The sequence below is a fragment of the Equus quagga genome, chromosome 2 (assembly GCF_021613505.1).
Source record: "Equus quagga isolate Etosha38 chromosome 2, UCLA_HA_Equagga_1.0, whole genome shotgun sequence".
NCBI lineage: Eukaryota > Metazoa > Chordata > Mammalia > Perissodactyla > Equidae > Equus > Equus quagga.
Genome location: NC_060268.1, coordinates 66,112,319 through 66,137,564, shown reverse-complemented (window position 1 = coordinate 66,137,564; position 25,246 = coordinate 66,112,319). Strand labels below are relative to the sequence as shown.

Genomic DNA, 25,246 nt, shown 5'->3' with positions numbered 1-25,246 from the left:
GATATTGTCAAAGGAACCAACCTACAGGTTTCCTCATAGGTGACCGGAATCTCAAATCCTTACCATGGTCCTCATGGCACTGCTGATCTGACCCCCACACCCTTCTTTCAGCCTCAGCCACCTTTTGCAGCCCCTCCCCCACCCATCCTGCCCCCAGCTCTCTGAGCTCCAGGCACACAGGGCTTCTCTGCAGACCTTGACAAGCTGCTTCTCACTTCAGACCCTTCCCACTTGCAGTTCCACCTGGAACAGACCTCCTCTGCCTATGTCTGCCCCATCTTTGCCCAGTTAACTCTTGAACCTCCTTTAAAGCACAGCTCCACCGTCCCTTCCTCCAGGAGCCTTTCTTGACTACTCTTTCAACCTTAGATTCAATCACAAAGAGCTGAAAGGGAGTGTCGTAGGGTGAGGCTGGCGAGGGGACCCGTGGAAAGCACAGAACCATTCACCTTCAAGGGATCATGGGGGTCCGGGCAACACACACACCAGCAGTGATAAGCGTAAACTTAAAAAAAACAAGCCAGGGGCCGGCCCAGTGGTGCAGAGGTTAAGTGTGCATGTTCTGCTTCCGTGGCCCGGGGTTCACCGGTTTAGATCCCGGGTGCGGACATTGCACCAATTGGCACGTCATGCTGTGGTAGGTGTCCCACATATAAAATATGGGAAGATGGGCATGGATGTTAGCTCAGGGTCAGTCTTCCTCAGCAAAAAGTGGAGGATTGGCAGTAGTTAGCTCAGGGCTAATCTTCCTCAAAAAAAAAAAAAAAAAAAAAGAGCCAGATCAAAAAAAGAGTAATGTCCTGGGCTCCATAAGACCCCAGGAATTTCTTATGTCTGTGGGAAGCAGGGAGGGAGGTTCATAATGACCAAAATTGAACTTCTTGTGATCTTAGCAGAAAGGTGTTCAGAATAGATTAAATTTGATTTAGAGAAATGAAAGGAATGAGCATTTCTTGCATGTGACCATTGTGGTTGCAAATTTATGATTACCATTTGTGGAAGAGAAGGATTGCTGGGTGGTGTTGAGTACTGATTTCGGATTTGAGACCAGGAATTTAAAATGAAGTTATTCAGCCTGCCATCGTGATTTTTCTCTGGCAACATTCAGCTGCTCGGGTACAGGCATGAAACCTCATCTCGGACTGTAGCATTTAGCCACATTGTGGTTTTTCCAGGAAAGTATGTCAGAGATTGAGGTGGGTAGGGACTTGATTGTAATGATGATCCATGGGCTCTAAGCTGGACCAGGAGGGAAATGAAGAAGGGAGAAAGAATTGGTGGGATTAATGGATTAGAAATCTCAATGAGGTTGAAGAATTTATAGCAAATGGGGTCTAGCACACAGAACTGAAAGGATAGGAGATGGTAAATGGAGAGTGAGGTATTATATTTTCATATTTCAAAGATAGAACCTTTTTTTGGGGATTAAAGTGTTGAGGATATAACCTTGGAAGGGGTGGCTCAGTTGAGGAGAAGGATGTTGGAGGTGAAAAAATCAAAGGACTGAGAGGCCAGGGTATGGAATAGATCATCAACATGGATGTTGAACTCACCTATGGAGTTCAAGGATGGTGCTAGGAGTTGGAAGGAGCAGGGAAAAAGGTTACTTTGGGAGGTCAGAAGATGATAGCAATCAAGATTGGCAGGGTGATGCTCTGAATGGAAAGACCTTCAAAGGAGCAGAGATCTTTGCAGGAGGGAGGAGTGGAACCATTAGCCAGTTGAAGGTCAACTATACCTACACTATTATCCTTTTCACTGACATCCTCCCAACAGATGAACGAACCACACCAAACAAAACTACTGGAAGCCTTTCAATTGGGAATGCTTCATTACAGGTCTTGCCACCAGGAGGTGCTGTCAATATTGGAAAGCAGACGTCCCAAACAGTCCCTGGAGGCCAGGAAAATGTGTCTCAGCCTGAGCACTGAGGACCCCTAAGGCTCTTGTTAGATATTGCAAGGAGATCAGCCATTCTCCGGCATAGCCGCACTTAACTGCAGAGAGATTTTTAAGGGTATGTAAATTAAAAAAAAAAAAAATCCAAATTCCTAAATCCCTTTAAAGAAGTTACTGAGTTATTCAAGATTTTAGTTATTATGTATTTTTCTCAACAAAAGAGGTCTAAAAGTATAGCTACTGTCATGTGGGATTTGACGACATTTTCCTCTGGCTAAAAAGATTCCTCATGTGGCCGGCCCATGGCCAAGTGGTTAAGTTCATGTGCTCTGCTTCAGCGGCCCAGGGTTTCCCCAGTTTGAATCCTGGGCGCGGACATGGCACCTCTCATCAAGCCATGCAGAGGTGGCATCCCACATGCCACAAATAGAAGGACCCACAAGTAAAAAAATACACAACTATGTACCCAGGGGCTTTGGGAGAAAAAGGAAAAAAAAATCTAAAAAGATTCCTTGTAACCGCAGATTGTGAGAGTTGATTTGTAACACTGTACTTAAAGATTTTCTCTTTGTTCTCAGGATTGCTTTGGTTATTCGGGGTCTTTCATTGTTCCATATAAATTTTAGGGTTCTTTGTTCTATTTCCATGAAGAATGTCATTGGGATTCTGACTGAGATTGCATTGAATCCGTAGATTGCTTTAGGTAATATGGACATTTTAGTTGTGTTTATTCTTCCAATCTATGAGCATGGGATATCTTTCCATTCTTCATGTGTTCTTTGATTTCTTTCAATAACGTCTTCTAGTTTTCAGTATATAGGTCTTTCACCTCCTTGGTTAAGTTTATTCCTAGGTATTTTATTCTTTTTGTTGTGACTCTAAATGGGTTTGTATTTTCTATTTCTCTTTCTGCTAGTTTGCTAGTGTACAGAAATGCAACTGACCTTTGTATGTTGATTTTGTACTCTGAAACTTTACTGTATTTGTTGATTACTTCTAATAGTTTTCTGGTGGATTCTTCAGGGTTTTCTATATTTAGAATCGTCATCTGCAAATAGTGACAGTTTCATCTTTTTTGAAGAAGAAGAAGATTAGCGTTGAGCTAACTGCTGCCAATCCTCCACCTTTTTGCTGAGGAAGACTGGCCCTGAGTTAACATCCATTCCCATCTTCCTCTACTTTATAAATGGGATGCCTACCACAGCATGGTGTGCCAAGTGGTGCCATGTCTGCACCCGGGATCCGAACCGGTGAACCCCAGACCACCAAAGTGGAACGTGCAAACTTAGCTGCTGCACCACAGGGCCGGGCCAATTTTACTTCTTTCTTTCCTATTTGGATCCCTTTTATTTCTTTTTCTTGCCTAATTGCTCTGGCTAAAATTTCCAGTACTACGTCAAATAAAAATGGTGAGTGTGGGCATCTTTGTCTTGTTCCTCTTGTCTCAGAGGAATAGCTTTCAGTTTTTCACCACTGAGTATAATGTTGGCTGTGGGTTTGTCATTTTTGGCCTTTATTATGTTGAGGTACTTCCTTCTATACTCATTTTAGAGAGTTTTTATCATCTATGGATGTTGGGTCTTGTCAAATGCTTTCTCTGCATTTATTGAGATTATCAAGTGATTTTTATTCTTTATTTTGTTAATGTGGTGTATCACATTGATTGATTTGCAGATGTTGAACCATCCCTGTGTCCCTGTAATAAATCCCACTTGATTCTGCAGTATGATCCAAAGTTGGAGGTATCACACTTCCCAACTTCAAAATAGAACTCAAACCTGTAGTAATCAAAACAGCATGGCACTGGCAGAAAAACAGACACACAGATCAATAGAGTAGAACTGAAAGCCCAGAAATAAAATCACACCTACGGACAACTAATCTTCAACAAAACAGCCAAGAACATGCAATGGAGAAAAGAAAATCTCTTTAATAAATGGTGTTGGGGAAACTGGACAGCCACGTGCAAAAGAATGAAAGTAGACCATTATCTTACACCATACACAAAAATTAGCTCAAAATGGATTAACGACTTGAATGTAAGACCTGAAACCATAAAATTCCTAGAGGAAAATATAGGCAATACACTCTTTGACACAGGTCTTAGCAGTACCTTTTTGAATACCATGTCTACTTAGGCAAGGATAGCAACAACAAAAAATAAACAAACAGGACTACATCAGACTAAAAACCTTCTGCATGGCAAAGGAAACCATGAACAAAACAGAAAGACAATCTACCAACTGGGAGAAAATATTTGCAAATCATGTATTTGACAAGGGGTTAATTTCCAAAATGTATAAAGAACTCATACAACTCAACAACAAAAAAATGAACAAACCAATCAAAAAATGAACAGAGGATATGAACAGACATTTTTTCCAAAGAAGATATACAGATGACCAACAGGCACATGAAAAGATGTTCAACATCACTAATCACTAGAGAAATGCAAATCAAAACTACAATAAGATATCACCTCACATGCGTAAGAATGGCTATAATTAACAAGACAAGAAATAACAAGTGTTGGAGAGGATGTAGAGAAAAGGGAACCCTCATCCACTGCTGGTGGCAATGCAAACTGGTGCAGCCACTACAGAAAACTGTATAGAGATTTCTCAAAAAATTTAAAATAAAATACCATATGATCCAGCTATTCCACTACTGGGTATTTATCCAAAGAACATGAAATCAATAATTCAAAAAGGTATATGCACCCCGTGTTCATCAAAGCACTATTCACAATAGTCAAGACGTGGAAGCAATCCAAGTGTCCACCAACAGATGAATGGGTAAAGATGTGGTATATGTATACACAATGGACTACTAAGCCATAAAAAAGACAAAATTGTGCCATTTGTGGCAACGTGGATGGACCTTGAAGATATTATACTGAGTGAAATAAGCCAGAGAAAGACAAATACCATATGATATCATTCATATGTGGAAGACAAACAAACACACAGATAATGAGAACAGATTAGTGGTTACCACAGAAGGTGGTGGAGGGAATGTGAAAGGAGTAAAGGGGCACATATGTATGGTGACAGATAAAAACTGGACTCTTGATGGTGAACACAATGCCGTCTATATAGAAATTAAAATTCAGTGATGTACACCTGAAATTTACACATTGTTGTAAGCCAATATCACCTCAATAAAGTAATTTTTTTAAACAGATTTCCTTCCCAAATCACTTTTTATAAAAAGCTCATGAGCTGGAAACACAGAGCTGGGGTCAGAATTGTAGTAGCAGGAGCAGCAATGGTATTTATTATCATTATCACCAACATTTGAGTATTTACTATGCACCAGAAACTGGTCTAAACATTGTACATAAATTTGTTCATTTATTCCTCTTATAATTTATGAGGTAGGTGCTATCATCAGCCCCATTTGACAGATAAATAGGGGCCAGAGAGAATAGATCCTTTGCCCAAAGCCACACAACTTAGTAGATGGTGGTGGTGGTGGCAGAATGAACCTGAATTTCATCTTTCCCCTAACCAGAATAGTCCAGTTCATGTAGTAGGAGAAAATACCTCTGAATCTCAGTAGTTTAACTCAACACACTACCTTTTCTGTGTGGGTTGGCAGGGTGCCCAGGCTTATTGTGTTAACTCAGGGACCCAGGCTGACATAAGCTTCATTTTGACATATGCTTTCACCATCATAATCACTGATCACCACAAGGGCAAAAGAGATTGCTACAGTGTCTGTAACTGAATGAAATGCTTCTGCTTGAAAATGATGCATATCACTTCTCACATGTCACTGGCCAAAGCAAATCACATACTACTCCCAACTTCAAGGGGGCAAGGAAATACACTCCTGCCATGAGCCTAGAAGGAGGCAAACCAGACTGTTTGCTATTAATGATTTCCACAAGCACTCAGACCCTGGGCAGGTAACACCTCTTTTAGCCTCAGTTTCCCTACCCACAAAATTAGCATAATCATTTTGTAAGGATCCCTTGTCATAAGGATCAAAGAGGGATGTTGGTTATGGTTATGATGAGGCAAAATGGTTGCATCCCACCAAAGCTTCCATCAGCTGAAAATCTTGGTCCCACCACAGGCAGCCCTGTAGCCTTCCATACAGAGCTGTGTGCAGAATGCCCTTCGTCCAAAGATACATGCCAACCTTTTTGTCACTCACACACCTGAGGTCATGAAGGATATAGTTTTCATTTCAATCAACAACATTCCATAGTTGTAGTCCCAGTGTTACCGGTGCTTGCTAGAAAGCTCAGACTGGGGCCACCAGCTGTCCAGTTCATGCTGAAAGCTTGAGAGTGTGAGGGTTGTGGTGAATGCTCCTTCCTCCAGGTTCTCCAAGCTCTCTCTTTGAACTGAGTCAGGTCATAAAGACTGTTTACTTGGCTCTTCTCAGTTTCACTCCACAGACACTCCTCAGGATGTCTGCTCTGAGTCAGGAATGAGCTAAGCCACAGAAACTCCTCTGCCAATGGAGGATTGACAGTGCTGAGGGTAGTACAGAAAATACCCTTAAAAAAAGCATTTCCCAGGGGCTGGCTCCGTGGCCGAGCGGTTAAGTTCACGCACTCCGCTGCAGGCAGCCCAGTGTTTCATTGGTTCGAATCCTGGGCGCGGACATGGCACTGCTCATTGAACCACGGTGAGGCGGTGTTCCACATGCCACAACTAGAAGGACCCACAACGAAGAATATACAACTATGTACTGAGGGGCTTTGGGGAGAAAAAGGATAAAATAAAATCTTAAAAAAAAAAAAAAAGCATTTCCCAAACTTCCTATGCCAACAGTAATGACCACATTGCCAGAGTGCTTTGTTGGCTCCTTTCCTACAGGTTGTTTTGCTATGCAGTCAGTCACCTTCTTCCTCGCTCCTCTGATAGACTAGGTTGTAATCTTCCTAAGAGTGGGGACATTTTTTCATCTGGGTTTCACAGCAATGTGACAACCTAGTTAGTATCCAGCAGTACTCAAAAGTTCGCTGCATGAAAATGCTTCTGAAGATTCTTCAGAAATAAGTTAATACATGATGACTTTTTTGTAGAATTTACTAACTAAATTGTCTAACTAGCAATTAGGCTAGTCGAACTTTTCAGGCCCTGAGATTCTATCAAGCTAAAATAAGGCCAAAATGGGGGAAGGGAAAATAGAAGGGCGAGTTAAAGGAGGACATTTCAGGCAGAGAGAGCAGATGTGAGGCTGGAAAGCACAAGGTAACATCAGCCACAGGGAGTGTATCACTTAGCCTGGGAGGTTAAAGCAGGAGGTGAAATAGGGAGGTTGGAGCCAGATGCCAGTGGGGGGCGGGGGGCGGGGTGGTCTAAGGTCAAAGTCCAGAAGAAAGAAATAGCAGGATTTTGATAGGGGACAATGAGAGGAAGGCGTAAAAGAGGAGGTGCTGCATCACATTCCGCAGCCAAGAACGCCAACAAATGAGAGGCAGGATGGGTGGAGGAAACACATTATGTTTCCAAAACTTCCTCTTATTTATGGGCGCTCCCGTTTCAGAGGGATAAGCTGAACGCAGACTTCTCCGTCCCCCAGGGCCAAGAGAGCGGGAGGAGCCCCGCCTTACCCCGTCACGTGGCCAGAAGCGCCCTTGGCACGTGACCGACCTTGCTCTAGGCCAATCAGCCTCTGCAGGGGCGGGGACTCGGAGTCCGAGAGGCTGGAGCAACCGTCGAGGCCGCCTCTTCTCGCGAGCCTTGCCGCCGTCGCTCCTCAGCCGCCCCCGGCCCGGAGGGAAGGTCTCGCGAGGCTTGGGCGCTGCGGCGGTAGGAGGAGGACGGGGAAGGACGGAGCCTAGCAGCCGTTGCCTCCCTCGCTGCCTCCCTCGCGCGCTCGCCCACCCCCTCCCTCCCTCCCCTCCCTCCCCCGGCCCCGGCTCCGGCCCCGGCCCATTCGCTGTTCGGTCTTCTGCAGGGAGGATGTCGGGCTCGTCGCTCCCTAGCGCCCTGGCCCTCTCGCTGTTGCTGGTCTCGGGCTCCCTCCTCCCAGGGCCAGGCGCCGCTCAGAACGGTAAGCAGGGCGCCGGGGGCGGGCCGGGCGGGGGCCGAGGGACGCCGGCGGCCGGGGGCGCCGTCCGGGGCCGAGGAGGTGCCGGAGCCGGGGAAGGGGGCCGGTCAGGAGTGTGAGCGGCTGCGGACCGAGAGGAGGAGATGCCGGTCGGGAGTTGGGAGAGGCGCGGGTGCGAGAACCGGAGGCGCCTGAGCCGGAGGTGGGGGCGTCCGACGAGAGCCTGAGGGGTTGCGGACTGAGAGGCTCCGCGCCGTGGGCCGGTCGTTCCGAGTCGGGGAGGGGACACCGAGGAAGCCGGCGCGAGGAGCTGGAGTAGCGGGGGCGGATGGGGAGGGGGCGCAGCTCTTAAAGAAGGCGGCAGAAGACAGGCGTCTGTGTTGGAGGCGGCGGGGAGTGGTGTTAGTCGGGCTCCCCGAGAGAACGGGGGCCCGGGCGCTGGGGTCGTCTCGGATTCTACTGGGGCCCCGTGAGACCGGTGACATCCTTAAAAAATAAGAGAGACGTTGCGGGGAAGGGAGTTCTGAAGAATTCTGAGTACTAGAGCCCTAAGAAGGGGGTAAAGGATCCGGGAGCCTTGGATATGGAAGTGGAGGGAAGGTGGGTGGAAAGCGGAGGTAGTGGGTTGACTGCAGTAGGGGATCTGGAGGGAGCAGCAGCGGCGGCTCTAAACGAGATGGGGGAAGAGGGCTGGGTTTACTAAGGAGGGTGGAGTGTTGGGCATTCTGGGGTAGTGGTTGGGAGAGCAAAAAGGAGTTTCTAAATAAGGAGAGGAAGAACGAGCAGAGGTTGGGGAGAAAGGGTTGAAACTGAGGTGGAGGGATATTTGTTAGAGAAATAAGGGTGCCCGGGTGTAGAGATGGGGGTGCAGGAAGACAGAATAAGGGAAGGGAGTAAAATGCAGGAAGCCGGGGGTGTAATGTTGGTTTGCAGTGTGGAGGATATATTAGAGAAGGGAGGAACTGAGTTGTGGCAAGTGCTCCGTGATATTGGTTGGGCCTTTGGGAAGGCAGGGCCATATAGCTGGAACTGCACTGGTGGAATTGAGGGCAGTGACTGGAAAGACGGAGATGGAGGAAGTAGGTTGTTAAGCTCTAAAAGTTTCAAGACACAAGAGACGTTATTTCTGAGAAACATAAAAGTAGTCCCTGAGATGTGTGCAGGGTACAGTGGAAACGAGAGAATTGAGTTTTGAACTGAAGCTGTTTAGAGAAGATGGAGAAATGGTGGTGGGGGACCTCGACAAAAAAAGATTCTGATTGTTGAAGGCTTGTGTTATAGTTCAGCTGCTGAATTGATCTTTCGTGGGTGAAACTAGGAGTACTGTGAACCAGTTTCTGCTCTTGTGGAAACAGCCTTTAAGAGGTTTAGAAAACATTTTTATAGGAAGGAATTTATGAGGTCAGTACTGGACAGTGGACTATAAATTATTCTTGCTAATCCTTCAGTGATTCTTTGTTGTTAATGCTAGAACAATTTAAAATTTTTCTTGGAATAGCTGAAATTTAAATGACTTTCAGTTTGTAAAACATCGATGATAGAGCCAATAGAATTAAGCATTTTAAGGAGAATCTGGGCTTAAAATGCTGAAGTTTATGGTGAAAATATATCAATAAATGATTAAAAGAGCATCATTGGTTAAATATAAGTGTTTGTTGTACCAAATTGTACTAATCAAATCTTATATATGGTTCATAGCCTTCAGTTATCATTGCAGGGGTCAGGAAGGAAACATTTATTTGTTTCTAGGATTGAATATGCAAAATATTTTGGGTATTTTTCCTGTTTTTCTCCAAAGCATGAGGCCACTGTGGAAGGCAGGGTAGTTAGTCTGATTTGTCTTATCAGTTTTTAGTCTGTGTTAACAATATGACTTCAAGAAGCCTAATACTAATTTCAGCTATTTGATTTGTGGAAATAGAATGGTTTCATTTGGCACAATAGGTGAGAGATTCTTAACATATTTAATCTGTACTGGCATAGTTTCTTTCAATGATTTATAATACGGTGAAATTATAGCTTCTTAGCAACTAAAACAAGGTTTTCAGATAGGTCTACAAGGACTCATCTGGCTGTTCTCAGTGATGTGTGTTCTCAATACAGCTTAGAGCAGACTTTTCCTTGAAATGAGCTTGAATGTAGTCACATGACGTGATTGATGAAGTGAAGCTGAGCTTGCAGTTGACCCAAATGAAAGTAAATTTAATTCAAGGAAGAAATGGCTATTTTTTGAGTTTGAGTCCATATAAGTAAGGATGCCATTTTATAGTTTTCTATAACATACCTTATGATAAAACTCAAGCTTTCAAGTGGTGATAGCCCTACAATAATGATTTCATGTCATGGAGTTTGTATTTTCTTACAGATCTTCAGAAATGGATATCATGCTCTGTATGATGTTGAAATGTTAAATTACCTATGTAAAATGATGACTTAAAAAAACCCAAACAACTCAAACCTAAGTGTTTCTGGATTGGGTATGTGGTAGTTTAGATTGAGTATTGATGTTTTACAAAAGGTCCCTGTTTTATTATTCCTGAAATGAATTTGGACTAGATGACCCTCAGGGTGTCTTCCACTTGTGACCCATTACCATAGAAATTCAAGGCTTTCATTTAGATAGATTTTGTTTCCTATCCAAATATTTAGACTTGTAGGACCACATGTTCAAGTAAAATCCTTATTTAGGTGTTGATTTTTGTATGTATTAAGAAAAATGTAGTTCATTTTAAAGGAAGAAACTTGTCCTAAAAAGTAACCTTCCCGATACGACATTCAAAAGCATTAGAATAAAACTGAAATTGAATGAGTGCGAACCAAGCAGTGTTATGTGGTGATCAAGAGCACAGACCTTGGATCCTGATAGACCTGAGGTTGAGTCCCAGCTCTCTGTAGCTAAGTGACCTTGAGTAAAGTGCTTAATACTTCCAAGTCTCAGTTTTATCCTCTGTAAAATGGGGTTTATAATAATGCCAATCCCTTAGGGATGATATGAGGATTAAATGAGATAATGTCCGTAAAGCACTTAGATTTCTCCCTGGCGTATACTGAGTCTCAGTAGAGAGTAAATTTTTACTATATGTAATACTTGTTACCGTATGTAACATATGTATGCTAACATATGCTACATTACTATATGTGGCATAACAGTACTATATGTACTAAATGTTTGCTCACTATAGTCAGTTAGCTATTACTATTATCCTTTAAAAAGTAGCATTATTAATTACTTGTTTTTCTTCATGAGTATATCACACTTTTAATTGTTACTGCTGCTTACTGTCATCTTGAGTAAAGTGAAGTAGGCCATTTTAAGGCCCCGAACAGAGAGATTTGTGCTTTTGCTTATGTAACTTTTTAAGAAAAGTGACCTGCTGCACTGCCTGTGCAATTGTGAATTCTAGCGAGGAAGTTCATATTTCCATTTCATTGTCTGGGAGATTTCATGACTTTCTTTTGCTTTCAGTGAACTGTCTTTTCATATGGGCTAGGTATCACCTTTTCATTGAGTCCCATTGTTGTGAATAAGAAAAATAGAGTCTAGTGCCTGGCACATAGTAGGAGTGTTGGAGATGTTAGCTAATGAATGAATGTGGAGTGAAGTGTAAAAATGTGATACATTCATTCTGAAAATATAAAATTGGATAATTAACACTGTTTAGTAGGAGAAAATAAGGAGTCTAATGAATTTTGTTATTAACAAGCTATATTTTAAGAAACTGTTTTGCTTGGGTGATACTAGATAGTTGTGAACATTGTGCTTTGTAACAATGACAGTATTTGTATTAGATGATTCATGAATCTTTTTCTTTTCTGTCAAGTGCTGTTTGCTTCAGTGGCTGGGCAGTTTTCTCTCCCTGAGTATGTTTTTAGACGTGTATTTGCCATTGATTGTGCATCTCTTCTTTGGGTGAACTGAAATGAGCAACAGAAGACAGATGTTATCTATGGCAGCCCTGGCACAAATGACATGCCAAATGTCAAGCAACAGATCTTAACATAATTAATCCAAATATGATTTCAAATGACCAGAAGAAATAGTTTGCCTTGGAATAAAGCATTTCCTAAGGAGAGCATAAGCCTCCAGTTTCTCAGGCAACTGACAGAATTGTCACTGCTGATATAATAGAGTACCCAGGCATGAGCAATTGGTCAGGGGTCTGGGGAGGAAAGGCCATGTCACTACATCAGGACCTGTTTCTGGGCTCTTAGTCTTTGGTTTTCAAGGTTACTGGATCCAAATTAGAAAGGGATGCAGATGCAGTTTTTGTGTTGCCAGACATAATAGAGCTTAACCTGTTAATATACCAAGGTTTAAAACAAAAAAGAAAATAAAAACCCTTAAATATAAATGTGCTCCACAATCCAAACATTTGCCGTAAATTAAGACTGAAATTTATTACAGGTTTCACTTTGTGTGAGTTATACAGACATGAGAAATTAGACTATTTTGTCTTGAAGGAATCCCTTTATTTTTCTCGTTAAGATAATTGTGAGGGGCCGGCCCCATGGTCAAGTGGTTAAGTTCGCATACTCCGCTGTGGCAGCCCAGGGTTTTGCTAGTTCAGATCCTGGGCGCGGACATGGCACTGCTCATCAGGCCATGCTGAGGCGGCGTCCCATGTGCCACAACTAGAAGGACCCACAACTGAAATATACAACTATGTACTGGGGGGTTTGGGGAGAAAGAGCAGGAAAAAAAAAAAAGAAGATTGGCAACAGTTGTTAGCTCAGGTGCCAATCTTTAAAAAAAAAACCCCACAAAATTTTGATGTGAAACATTTTCTCTTGTGGAGTATACCTTTAGACATTAGTAAAAGGCAAAATGTTATTGTGTTGTCTTTAATTTTTTAAATAAAAATAATTATTTAACTGGGCCCATAAAGATGACCAGATATGACTAGCAAAGTGCTCTGTCAATTTGGACATTGTTTTTCATTTATTTAGTTTGAGGTACTTTTTCAAAGTAAGATGTTTCATATGTAACATCTGAAACTTTGCTGGATCCATGTAAAGGTTTTTTTATAAGACAATTTGGGAAGGAGGTAAAGTGCTAATATCTATACAAATGAAGTATGTGGAAAAGCAATGAGCGGCGGTGTTGGATGATATTATAGGAGGTGTTCAGTAGAAGTTTGAAATTATACAAAGAAGTTTTGCAAGAATTGCATTCTGTGAAAAACTTTCTGATGCATTCTGTTCAATTTATCATTTACAGTGAGAGCACAATCTGGACAGGATCAGAAGTAGAGAATGAAACTGTAAGAGAAAGGGAAAAACAGAAGAAAGGCCGCAGTAGTACAGGGAGAAAAGCAGGATGCAAGGATGAGGAATGAATCTTCGTTTGAGGAGCATCTGGCAAAAGAGAATCTGTCAGAAAGAATAAATGGACCAGGGACCTCTAAAGTACATTAACACATCAAAATTAAAATAATGGCGCAAAATCACCTCCTGTGAACAATTGGCTTGCCTTTCAGTTTAAATGAATTTTTAAAAATGCCATTGATGATATGGAGTTTAATTTTAAGCAGCTTAGATGATGCATTTTAAACTTGTTTGTGAGATTTTTGTGGGTTTTTTCCAGAATTCCTAATTTTAGTTGATAAAGATTAGCTTTGGAAAGGTGGGAAACCTCTCCAGTAAAATTAGTTGATTATAAACTGTTACATTTTATAGGCTTAATATATAAATAAATTTCTCACTGAATTTAAAGTAAATACTGTGGATCCTATGTAAAAACATTATTCCAGTGGTATTGGTGTCTAAATTTAAAAAATTGAATACACAAGTAAAATGTATTTGTTTTTCAAGAGTTTATTCAATCAGAAGAGGGAGTCAAGATTTGCACCTAATTCCAACTTACTGTGTTATCTAAAATTGAAAGTAGGCCTAACTTTATTTTGGTTTGCTTTTGTGTATATACAAAGATATACATTTATTAATCAAACCTAATTAACTTGATGTCATTTTTGCCTGATTGCTTGAACTTTTAATTGGTTTATCTTTGTGGGAATGGGGTTTACTAAATATTTAAAGAATTTCCTAAGTATCTACATTTATTTGCATACAGTAGGTTAGTGGGAGACATTTAATGTTCCTGACTTACTGAATTTTTGTTTGTTGTTTTTGTTGTGTTTCAAATTAAAAAAACCCAGTCTTATCTCTTCATTAAAGCAGATGGTGGTCAGTTTTGATGGAAACATCTTATGCTAAGTTCCTTGTACTGAAAGTACTGAATGGTATTCTTTTGCATTTCTGAAGACAATTATGGAATGTTTTAAGACTTGCTTTCTTTTCAAATAATCTTAATTACTGGAATCTTATGGTATGCTTTATGGTATTTTATAGAAGTATATCAATTTAGTTATGTTTCACTTCCCTTTGTTTTATCTTGGTTTCTGTCATTGTTACACTCAAGTAGTGCTTCAAATTGACTAGACAATGAAATATAAATGAGAAGATGTAAAATCACTCTGAAAGTGTCAGGGTTCTATATGTTATGTAAGGTTCTATTATTAGAAAACATTAAGTTCTGAATTATACCAGTAGTTTTAATCATATCCAAATGTATACTCATATTCTAAAGGTGATTAAATATATATTACAAGACAAAATGTCAAGTCCTTTTCTGATAGAATACTAACAAGGCAAAATGTTCCATATGCAGGAAGATGACGTTTAAAAAGAAAGTAGAGTGTGCTTGGATATATTAATTGTTATGCCATTGATTCTTCTTTTCTTCCTGATGATAGTGTTTGAAAACCACTGGACTAGGTGATGTCTAAATTCCCTTCCAGTTCCAAAATTACACAATTCTATTGACCTTACATTTAGGTACTGCCTCTAATGGGTAAGGGGCCTAGAGAGAGAATACTTCCTGTTTTAATAAGTTTTTAGAAACTTTCTTTGTGGAGATAAAGAAAATGACTTTGAGGCGTGTACTGTTTAAAATCCAACTGCCTGTAAACCTGTTTCAGACAGCACTGTAGTTCTTCAAGGAAGGCAGACTTATGTCTGTTACAGAGATCTCATATTAAACTTGCTGGGAAAATTGCCAGTGTGAATTAAACAATTAAGAAATGAAAATCACTGCCAGGTAGGTAGATATTTTGTGTTCTCTCTGTTGGTTAAAAAGTAGTTGACAATTGAAGAGGCAATGAAGAGAGAGTGAATCACACTTAACTGATTGTATTTTTATGTAATCCTTTGAGGAGGTTTGTTTTTTATTTGACTTAGTTTCTCCTGTCCCTTATGTATTTTTTTAGGATCTCTACACCTGTCTATTATAGTTGGATAAGGCAGCCCAAATGTTACCTGAATTAAATCTGAGTAAGTTCCTAGATTGATATTCCTTAGAAACAATGTGTCAAAAGTCTCCGTTTACAGATTTTTTCATTATATCCTTTGTATCGGTTAGGTAGGTCCATTTTCTTGTTTTTTATTTCTTTTACATTTTTGTTAGAATTACAAATGTAAAAAATAGAGTGAGTAATGTGATAAACTTACATGTAATTATGTAATTTCAACAGTTACTAGCTACATCCTTGCTGCTTATTATTTTAAAAATAACCTGAAAAATTAACATTACAAATTAAAATTTTCTAGGTGCTAAAATGTAGTTAGTAAGAATTAGTTTACATTAGTAAAATAGGAGTAATTTGGTTCAGATGTAATCATGTTGAAATGACTTTAAAAATATAAAAGCTCTTTAGAAAAAGGCTTTCAAACTTTTGTTTGTAACCAGATAGAGGAATAGATTTTTCTTGTAACTGAGTATATGTGGAAATATGTAATGTTTTGTGAAACAATACTTGTCCTTACCCTGTAACATATTTAAGGAAAGCTGTTGTGACCTTCTGAATTGATTTCATAATTCATTAAAGGGCCATGAGACTCATGTTTGAAAAACAGAGCATTTTCAAGTATGGAGTTATTTTGTTTTTAGTTTGTTTTATTTTTAATATGCCATGTAGTCTGGAACAATCTGATGATTTTTGTAAACACAATAAGGACTTTCATGAGGCATTTATCAGTAATATCAACATGAACTGTTACTAGTCGTTATTAGTAAAGAAAATATGGCATTGTTGAATTAATGCAGTAGACATTACTTGTATAATATTGGGGGTTTTTTTCTATTTGAACTTGGGAAAAGGGAGAAGCTTCAGTAATTTGAATGTCATAATCAAAGCACAGGTTTCCCAGTATGTTTAGTTGTCCTTTCTTTTAGATTAGAGCTTATGTTCCTTATTCCTTAGTGCCTGCCTTTGAGTTATTGGTTGAGTACAGGGCTAGGAGCGCTGCTATTTATTCCGAGCTGAATGCTTACTCTGATGCTGTTGTGTGAGGCACATTTCTGGTGAGTACACATGACTTGAACACTGGCCAAGGGAAGGGAGGGAGAGGGAAAGCAGAACCATCACTGAAGAATCATTTGCCTTTCATGTTCAAAATCCTAGAGTAGCAAGATTATTTTCTCATATTTAGACATTCCTCCTTGGAGGGCAAAAAAGGCAACAAGATGTCCCTGTCCTGTGTTGGCAGCTATGTGAAATACTTTTCAATCCATAGATAGATTGAAGGAATATGTTAAATTTAACTTAGGATTTTTTGATTATACAAATTTAGCAGGTTGGAACAATTGTAGAGCAACTGGAAAAAAATAACATAGCTGCTCCAGCATTGAAATTATATTTGTTAATGCTGAATCTCAAATCATTCACCAAGGAAGATGAAATAAATGGGCTTAATGCAAACCAGGAAACTGCTACCTGGAAAAGAGTAACTGTAAAGAGGTTTCAAATAACTTGCGATGAACTGTCATTGAATTACCCTAGACAAATAACATAGTGATCACATATCAAAATTATGGTACTGCTAACAGTGTTACTGTTTTCGTACTAGGATTGAACTCCAAATAATTATTAACACTTTCCAACCACATTTAGGAGAAGACGCAAATAATTCTACATCGATGGTAGCATAAGACTGAGGAGAAAAGCCTGAAGGAGCTAAATTTAGGAAAAGGGAACACTAGGGGGATGTGATTATCTATTAATACCTTCAAGGTAGCAGTGTAAATGAAGTAAGGGAATTAGGCAGTCTCCAAAGATGGATGGGCTGTATCAAAGAGCAGTGGCCTAGAGCACAGGGAAGAAGAGCATAGGTTTGGTATTATGAAGTTGATTTTAATGAAACTAGCAGAAGAATAGAGTTATTTGCACTGACTCCTTGTCAGAGCTATTATAAGTAGGTCAAAGAGCTGGTTGAGGGGCTGGCCTGGTGGCACAGCAGTTAAGTGCGCACATTCTGCTTCGGGGGCCCTGGGTTCGCCGGTTCGGATCCCGGGTGCGGGCATGGCAAGCCATGCTATGGCAGGTGTCCCACATATAAAGTAAAGGAAGATGGGCACGTATGTTAGCTCAGGGCCAGTCTTCCTCAGCAAAAGAGGAGGATTTGCAGCAGGTGTTAGCTCAGGGCTAGTCTTCCTCAAAAAAAACCCCCAAAACAACAATAGCAAAAAACCCCCAAAGAGCTGGTTGAGAGGGACCACATAAAACAAAAGGGAGGATCTCTTTCTGTTAATATCTAGTACTTACTTTGGAGCTCAATAGGAGAAAAAACCTTTATGGAAATGAATATGAAATGAAATGGGCTTTCCAGAAATTTTTAAGGGTCCAGAAATTAGTTTGTTTCCAACTCTAAAGTTCTGTGATTATGAATTCAAGAAAAATGGTGGATTAACTTTGAAATTCATAAAAGTAACTTTTAGGATCTGCCTATAGTACTTAAAACAGGATTATGTTTGTTATAACTTTCACAGGCAACTTCTTTTTGTTTAGTTATCAAAAACCCTATGAAATTTTGTTTAGTTATCAAAAGCACTGAAATTTTTCCAGTCTGTGTTTAACACACAGAAGCACAAGCTTCATAAGGGTTCATTCACTAGAGTAGATGGAACCTAGTAAAAGTTTAACCTTTGGCTCTTAGAAATAAGCCTTTTTCTTTTATATGGTAAATGTCAGCTATTAAGAAGGGCTTATCATCAGGAAAACAGCACTTCCAGGCTAACTCTTAACTTCATCAGTCAAATGTGTGCTGTGATAGGATTTTGTGTGTGTGTGAGTGGGAGCTAGTGCTGTCATACTTTGGTAGAGATGCCAGCTCACTTTAATTAGTTCAAAGAGTGTAGGTTTGCCAGATAAAATGCGGGACGCCCAGTTATATTTGAATTTCAGATAAACAATGGAGAATTTTTGTTTGATAAATCTGGCAACCCTAAAAAAAGAAGAATGTCCTTTTTGCTATTTTGGCCTTGCATTTAGAACTTAAACGACAAAGAGTCTTGAAATTTGGTGAGTTTTTGTGTATTAAAAGAAATCTTTTTAAAGTAGATTTAATATGAGCAAAATCATGTTACATTGTAAATTTTTTATGAAAAAGTATAGTTTAGGGTAATATTGTTTTATTCTGATTACATCGCATTTCTATATATGTTTTCTTCAATTCTGATACTTTATATTTGACAGAGTTTTTCTTTTATTCTCTGAAAATTAAAGCTATTTTCAGGAAGGATGTGAGCAGAGGGCCTCAGGCTGTTTTTTTAGTAATTTCTCTCTTCTCTCCTTACCTAAAATATTTTAAAATTTAGGGCACTATTGCCTGAGGGTATATGATAAAGATGTTTCTGGGGCTGTTGGTTCGAGGATTGTCCTTTTTCAGATTTTTGCTTGGGGCCTTGGAATATATTTGCGATGTTGGCTTGGAAGAAGAAAAAGGTATGAATGAAGATGTGACTGACCACACCCTTTTCCACCTATTGAGTTCAGAATAATTTTCACTTGCTGAATTGTAACCGCCTGATTTAGAGAGTCAGAGAAAGTGAATGTTAGCTCTGCAGACTAGGGATGTGATTTCTTTACAGTTAAATTTCAACACTAAGAAAAATCATGGTTTCATGAGCTTTATTATCAGGCCTTTTGACTAGAGTTGTGTCACTGTATATCAGTAATTCTATGTAAGAGATCTCCCTTTTGTCCTTTGTGGGCCCGGGGCGGGGTGGCTATAAGAATAACAAGAATTGAACAATGTAATAGTTCCAGGGTGAATGATATTAAGTAACATAAAGCATAATCATAACTATACTTTTACATATTTATTTGAAATATATTTAAGGCAGTTTTTAATTTTTTTAATTTTTTTATTTTCTTTTGAGGAAGATTAGCCTTGAGCTAACATCTGCTGCCAATCCTTCTCTTTTTGCTGAGGAAGACTGGTCCTGAGCTAACATCCATGCCCATCTTCCTCTACTTTATATGTGGGACACTTGCCACAGCATGGTTTGCCAAATGGTGCCACGTCCATGCCCAGGATCCAAACTGGCGAACCCCGGGCCACCACAGTGGAATGTGTGAACTTAACTGCTGCGCCACTGGGCCAGCCCTAAGGCAATTTTAAGAAGTGTTAAAAATAACTCATGGTTTTTATGAAACTAGGAAATTAGTGTAGTTTAAATTTGATGTTGAAACGCAATTGGAGATAGTATTACAGGATAAGTAAATTGATATACTCTGTCACCCTTGTAAATGTAAAGCATAAATAAAAACTATATCAAAAAGATCTTTTTGTGGGGCAACATACTTGAATAGAAAGAGCACTGGATTTGGCAGGAGCCCTGAATTCATGTCTAATTCCATTTTAGTTCCTATGGTTTCTCTTTTTAAAATTCGTATAATAATCTATAGGGTTTTTATGAGATCAAATGATAAGGTATGGAAAAGTGCTTTACAGACTGTTGTGTTGTAAAGTGGCTTGTATGTATAGCTTTGAGTTATAGTGCCTGGTACTTATAAAAGTGTTTACCCTTAATAGGTTAACTGCAACTCTGGTAGTTCATAGGAAAGTGAAAGTACTGGTGAGAAGGGCCAGATTATTTCAAGGTTGGTTCGTCTGGCAATTGATGACTGTATAGTAAATTTTACATTTTACATGGTTGTTAGCAGACTAGCCTTTTCACTGAATTATCTCCCTGTAATAGGGAAGGCTGATATGAATTTCTGTAATCTTTGAAGTGTGCCTCCCAGTACTGCTCTCATCTCTAATTATATCTAGTTACAGGGACACCCTCTTACCCTCATCCCTATTCCCTACTTCCCCCAGGTAGGCGACAGAAAGTAAAGTCATGTATCTATCTTGTGTCCTTTTTTTATAACACGTTTTTGTAACTCCCCTTTACTATCCTCAAGTGAAATTCATAGGTGTTTTAACCTACCTATGCATTATTAAGAAAAAAAATGTAATACCCTAAATGTAATATAAAGGAGAAAATAAAGGAAAACAACTTATAATAAGATATTTAGTTTAGTCCGTGAATGCTCAGGCATGGCTACACAGGAAGACGACGAAGTAGCCTGCTGTTTATATCCATTTGTGGAAAAACCAAGAATGTGACAACTACAAATGCAGGCTGGTATATTTGTGCTGTAACAGTGACTCAAATACTACAGGCAGCATTGCTATTGATAATGTGATTTTCTGAAAAGATGAACAACTTTTGGTAAAGTTACAAATGAAACAAAGTACGATCTCCTCACTTTACGTAGTAATTGCATTCCTGGAAAATTGAGTGATGGTTAATTAAAACCGTGCAAGAATACTTCGTGTTATATTTAAAAGAGTTAGCTTCTAGGCTCAGAACAAGTTTTTCATCTTTTTGAGCGTCATTTGAAAGTTGTGTGGGAAGAAGGACAATTCTTTGTTGTGCAAGGCTTTTCCTACTTTGTGGGTTGTTGAGGATCCCTGGTTCCAGCCCATTAAAAGCTGGTAGTGCCATCTTAATCATTGTGTCCATAAAAGGCAGAGCTCCGTAAATGCTCCAATAAAAGGCAGAGCAGCTCCCTGTGGAGAAGTCTCTCTCTTTTTGTCCCTGCACTTGTTAAGTATTCTCTGATGTAGGATTACAGCACCTAGTTCCCAGGACTACCACTGGTTGAAGCCACACCTCTTCTAGGAATGGAAAGGCAAGGAGAGCAGCTGTTCACTTGTTTTTATTCTTTTTGTTAACGTGCGTTAAAGCAGGGAGTGCAAACTCATTTACCACAGGAACTAGGCAAGTAGGTACCATTTACAAACCGGAGAATACAATACATGCTTTGACTTGAAAACACTGAATGTTGCAGTTTTGAAAATACTGTGCTGCTCAAATAAAACTGTCACTGGGCCCCTATTCTGTATCCTCTTCACCAAAGGATTATATTATGGATTTTGAAGCTTGAAAGATTGGGTGGGAGTTCTGATTTTTGGCAAGTTTCTTAATCTGTTTCCTCACCTGTTCTTTAGGAATAATACACACCTTACAGGGTGGTGGTGAGAATGAGATTGCATACATAAATCACCTAGCACTGTACCTGACACAAGATACGAGCTTGATGAGATTTTCTCTCTGCCACTAATATCATTTCAGTTATCTTTGCTTACTTTTTAATCAGTTTTAAAGTTAGCTGTGTTTTATAGTTAGATGGTTATGATTTTGAAATCTCTAATATGGGATATATTAACCACTTATTTTTAACAGAAGCAAGAAAGTAATTAAAATGAAATTTTTTGGTTAACACACAGCCTCCCTACAGTTTGAGGTATTTGGATCCTGAAGCTTATAGCACTGAACATCCTGATTCCAAACTGTATCAGTGATGGTCTCCTTGGTCTTTCAGATTAGCTCTCAACCTTAGCATAGCAGTGATCTTTATTTAGCAATGAGATTTATTTTTGAAGTAATGTTGGAGCAGGTAATTTTGCTGGTATTGCAGTACTTTATTGCACCTTCAAAATTAGATTATGCCAAAGAAGTGACGTATTTTTATAGTTGTTGCTCGAGTTAGGAATTTAGCAGCGTGGTTTTTACTAGGAAACTGGTGTATGATTTGCTTCCAGTTGTACAGTGAATGTTTTGGAAGTTCTGCATTTTCTTGGTTCTTGTAAAATGCTTTAGGGGCGTATACATCTTGCTATACATCTTTTTCATACTTTAGCAGCAGAAAGGTTTTTTTCTTTTAACTTTTACTTTTCTTTAGTAATGAAGACGGTGATCTAAACGGTTAAAGCAATACAGGAAACGTGATTTATTCCTCTATTCCCATCTTCATAATTCTGTTGGTCATCTTTGTTTTCCTCCACAATATGATTTTGAGTCCTTTTTAAGAGCTCTGTGCTTTAGTTATATATATTATTTTTTATAAGTTTTTTTTCCTTATTTTTTCTATCTTAATTTTAGTTTTTTTTTCTTTTTTCTGCTTTATCTCCCCAAATCCCCCTGGTACATAGTTGTATATTTTAGTTGTGGGTCCTTCTAGTTGTGGCGTGTGGGATGCCACCTCAGCGTGGCCTGATGAGCGGTGCCGTGTCTGTGCCCAGGATCCGAACAGGCAAAACCCTGGGCCACCACAGCGGAGCGCGTGAACTTAACCAATTGGCCCTGGGGGCGGCCCCTTAACTTTAGTTTCTTATCCCTACCTACTCGCTCTTGTCCCTCTTGGTATCTTCAGTTGTTTCCAAATAATCATTTGGCACTTTTAAATTCTTTGTCCTGTTTTATCTGAATGCTTTTGAGGCAGAGGGATGGTAAATGCTATTGTAATATACAAAGTTTAGTTTAGTTGACTGATGTTTTTGAGCTGGAGTGTTTGCATATTGTGACTGCTGGGTATTTTTGCTTTTCCTAGTAGCTGTTTAATGATTTTCTTTATATGGTGGTGATTTTTCTAACATGCTTTTTTAATCTTTTAATCCCCACAGGGTCATAATGTCTGTATTTCTCAGAAACAGCTCAGCTAGTCTTCAGGGCCTAGTTACAAAAGAAATTAATTCCTCATGGAACTGAGGACATCAAGGCAGGAAGAATTCCAGGCAGGCGGCTAGTAATGAATATTGCTTGTGAACTATGAGGTACTTGCTGTGGGCTGGTAGATTTTAGTGCTTCCTCACAAGGCTACCACTTACTGTGGAGTGCACATGAAACGTTCTGAAATGTCTGCCCATGGAGCATATAGTTTGCTACCCAGGAGCAGGTATACGTTAAAATTCAATTATAGGGTGGGGTGCTGCTAAGGGTAATCAGATTTTATAGCTATAGGATGAAAGTGCAAATTTTGATGTGCATTAAAGAAAAAAATCCACTAGAGTATACAGAGTAGTAGTTCTTACTATAGGAACAACAGTAAGCTGTAGTGAAAATTGCTCCGAAATTACCAGGAGAAGTATGAGATTGCTGACATTTGTATTCCAGCAACAGGTATGTATATTTTAGCAGCTTTTTGAAGTCAGAATGGGAAAGAAGTTGAGTGGAATGTGTTGTTAGTAGTTCTTAGAGTGTCACCTTACCATTCTCCAGCACTATCGGTTTGTCACTGAAAGAGCTCGAGAAATGTATCAAGTCTTAAAGCTCTTGAAATACACCATTGGAAAAACTTGACGGGCCCAGTAGTAACAGGTGAGCCTGAGGTAACCGGATATATAAGCTTCTCAGCCATCTCTGTCTAGAATTTCATGAAGTTTTTATCAGGCTGAATTTTCAAAGAATAGATGTAACTAACTGCAGGAGAGAATATCAGCAGACAGGGAGGATGAACCTTCCTGGCTTAGATAGTGGTTAGCCAACATTTTGACATACAATTATTTCATTTAAGTTTTTGAAAAAATGGGTAAGTTACTGGATTTTAAAAACTTATGAAAGGACTTGCTTACTTGATAATTTCAAATAATACCTAGGTGTTTAAAATAAAATATTAAAGTTCCTCCTCTTATCCCTTGATTCCCGCTCACCAGGAATAAGCACTGTTCTGTTTGTTGTGACCCTCCACCTCTTGGTGGAGGCGGAGCTCTGCCTCATTGTGGCGTTATGAGTTAATGAAGACCTGAAACTAGATGAGGAGGGTACACATAAGATGTAATTGTGAAAGGAGAAGGGAATAGATTGGATTGTTGACTGAATTTTGGGATTTGCTGAGGAGTCAAGGAGGGAGATTTTAGTGGGTAGAATGTTAGTGAACAAGATTCAAAATATTTGGATTCTGGTAAGGGTTCTACAACTAAATTATACCCTCTTGGGACCTTGGTGTATCTGAGTGTTAAATTGGGGCAAAATTAGATTTAGGAGTTTTCAACCTTTAGCCACAGAGTTATTTTCTTTTTTTATTTAAAAATTAAGTAGAATCTCAGTTGTTAATTTAGATAAAAGAAGAGGTGTTTGGGGAGAGGGAGTCCTCTAGTTGTTCCAGAGAATTCTTAGGGTCTGAGGAGCCAAGTTTTAAAATTAATGAAATGAGTGACCCCATTGTAGACCTACTTTTGAAGCTTTTGCACAAGGATGTTTCTTAACTTTGGTTCGTGATCTGCTTGATCAGCTCTGATAGCTGCATGGAAGAGGTCCTCCGGATACTTTGCAAAGTTGAAGATTAAAATATTTATACTAATATGAGTGTCTGTGGTAGAAATAAGACCAAAAGAAAAGATGATCCCTTTAAGGCAGAATCTATAAAATAGCACAAAGATAATTGTCCTATGCAAAACAGACTTGGTAAAATAATTTTTATTGCAAGGTTTGTCAGCGTCTTTGTGAGGAAGGGCTAATTATCACCTGCCCTGAGTTTTGAAACCTAAGAGCATGCCTGTCATAGGAGAGTGCAGAGGTGTGCTTAAGTCCCTGCTTGGAAAAGGATCAAAAGGGCGGTTAGTTTTCATCTTCTCATGGGAAGAAAATCTTCGGGGGTGTGTGGTTTTAGCAACCACCGTGGAGATCTGCCAGTAAGAACTGGAGATCTACTACTAAGTTCCAGTTTATAGGAACACCAGCTTAAAACAATAGGTCACAGTTAGTGGTGCCAAATACTTTTTAAACTTATAAGCCCAAATAGAATTGCCATATAGGTAACTTAGATAATTGAGGACGGATGTGTAAAGGCCTGAACTGGTAACATGGATGAGAAAGAAGTAGAACACGCTGTGTGACAGTCATTCTAAGATAAAATGTTTTTGGATTAAATAATGTATACAGGATATTTATTTCTAATTGTCCATAGTAAACAAAGCATTGCTATCAGTGAGGCAGTATAGTGTAGTGTTTTCAGCTCTGGAATTATAACTACCAGGATGTGCATTCTGCCTCTGCACATCTGTAGAATGGCAGTAACAATCTTAAGGGGTAGACTCTTCTTATGTAGTAAACTAAATTATATAATATACTTTGCACTGTACCTGACATATATAAATGATCGATGAAATTAGCTGCTATTATAATGAATTTGCTTTCAGAGACATTCAGTTATGTGTTCAGTAATCT

General features: G+C 39.4%; 1 protein-coding gene across 2 annotated transcripts in view; it reads left to right on the top strand.

Annotated features, from left to right (window-relative positions):
• The first annotated feature begins 7,666 nt into the window (after nucleotides 1-7,666).
• Nucleotides 7,667-25,246, top strand: part of LOC124235167 (neuroplastin) — a 65,007-nt gene continuing 47,427 nt past the window's right edge. Inside the window, exon 1 of one of the 2 annotated variants that reach the window (XM_046652776.1) lies at nucleotides 7,667-7,914. In XM_046652776.1, the coding sequence (XP_046508732.1) occupies nucleotides 7,824-7,914 (91 nt within the window). In that variant the 5' untranslated portion in view covers nucleotides 7,667-7,823. The remainder of the gene's footprint in view (nucleotides 7,915-25,246) is intronic. The other variant, XM_046652775.1, reaches the window with a different exon arrangement.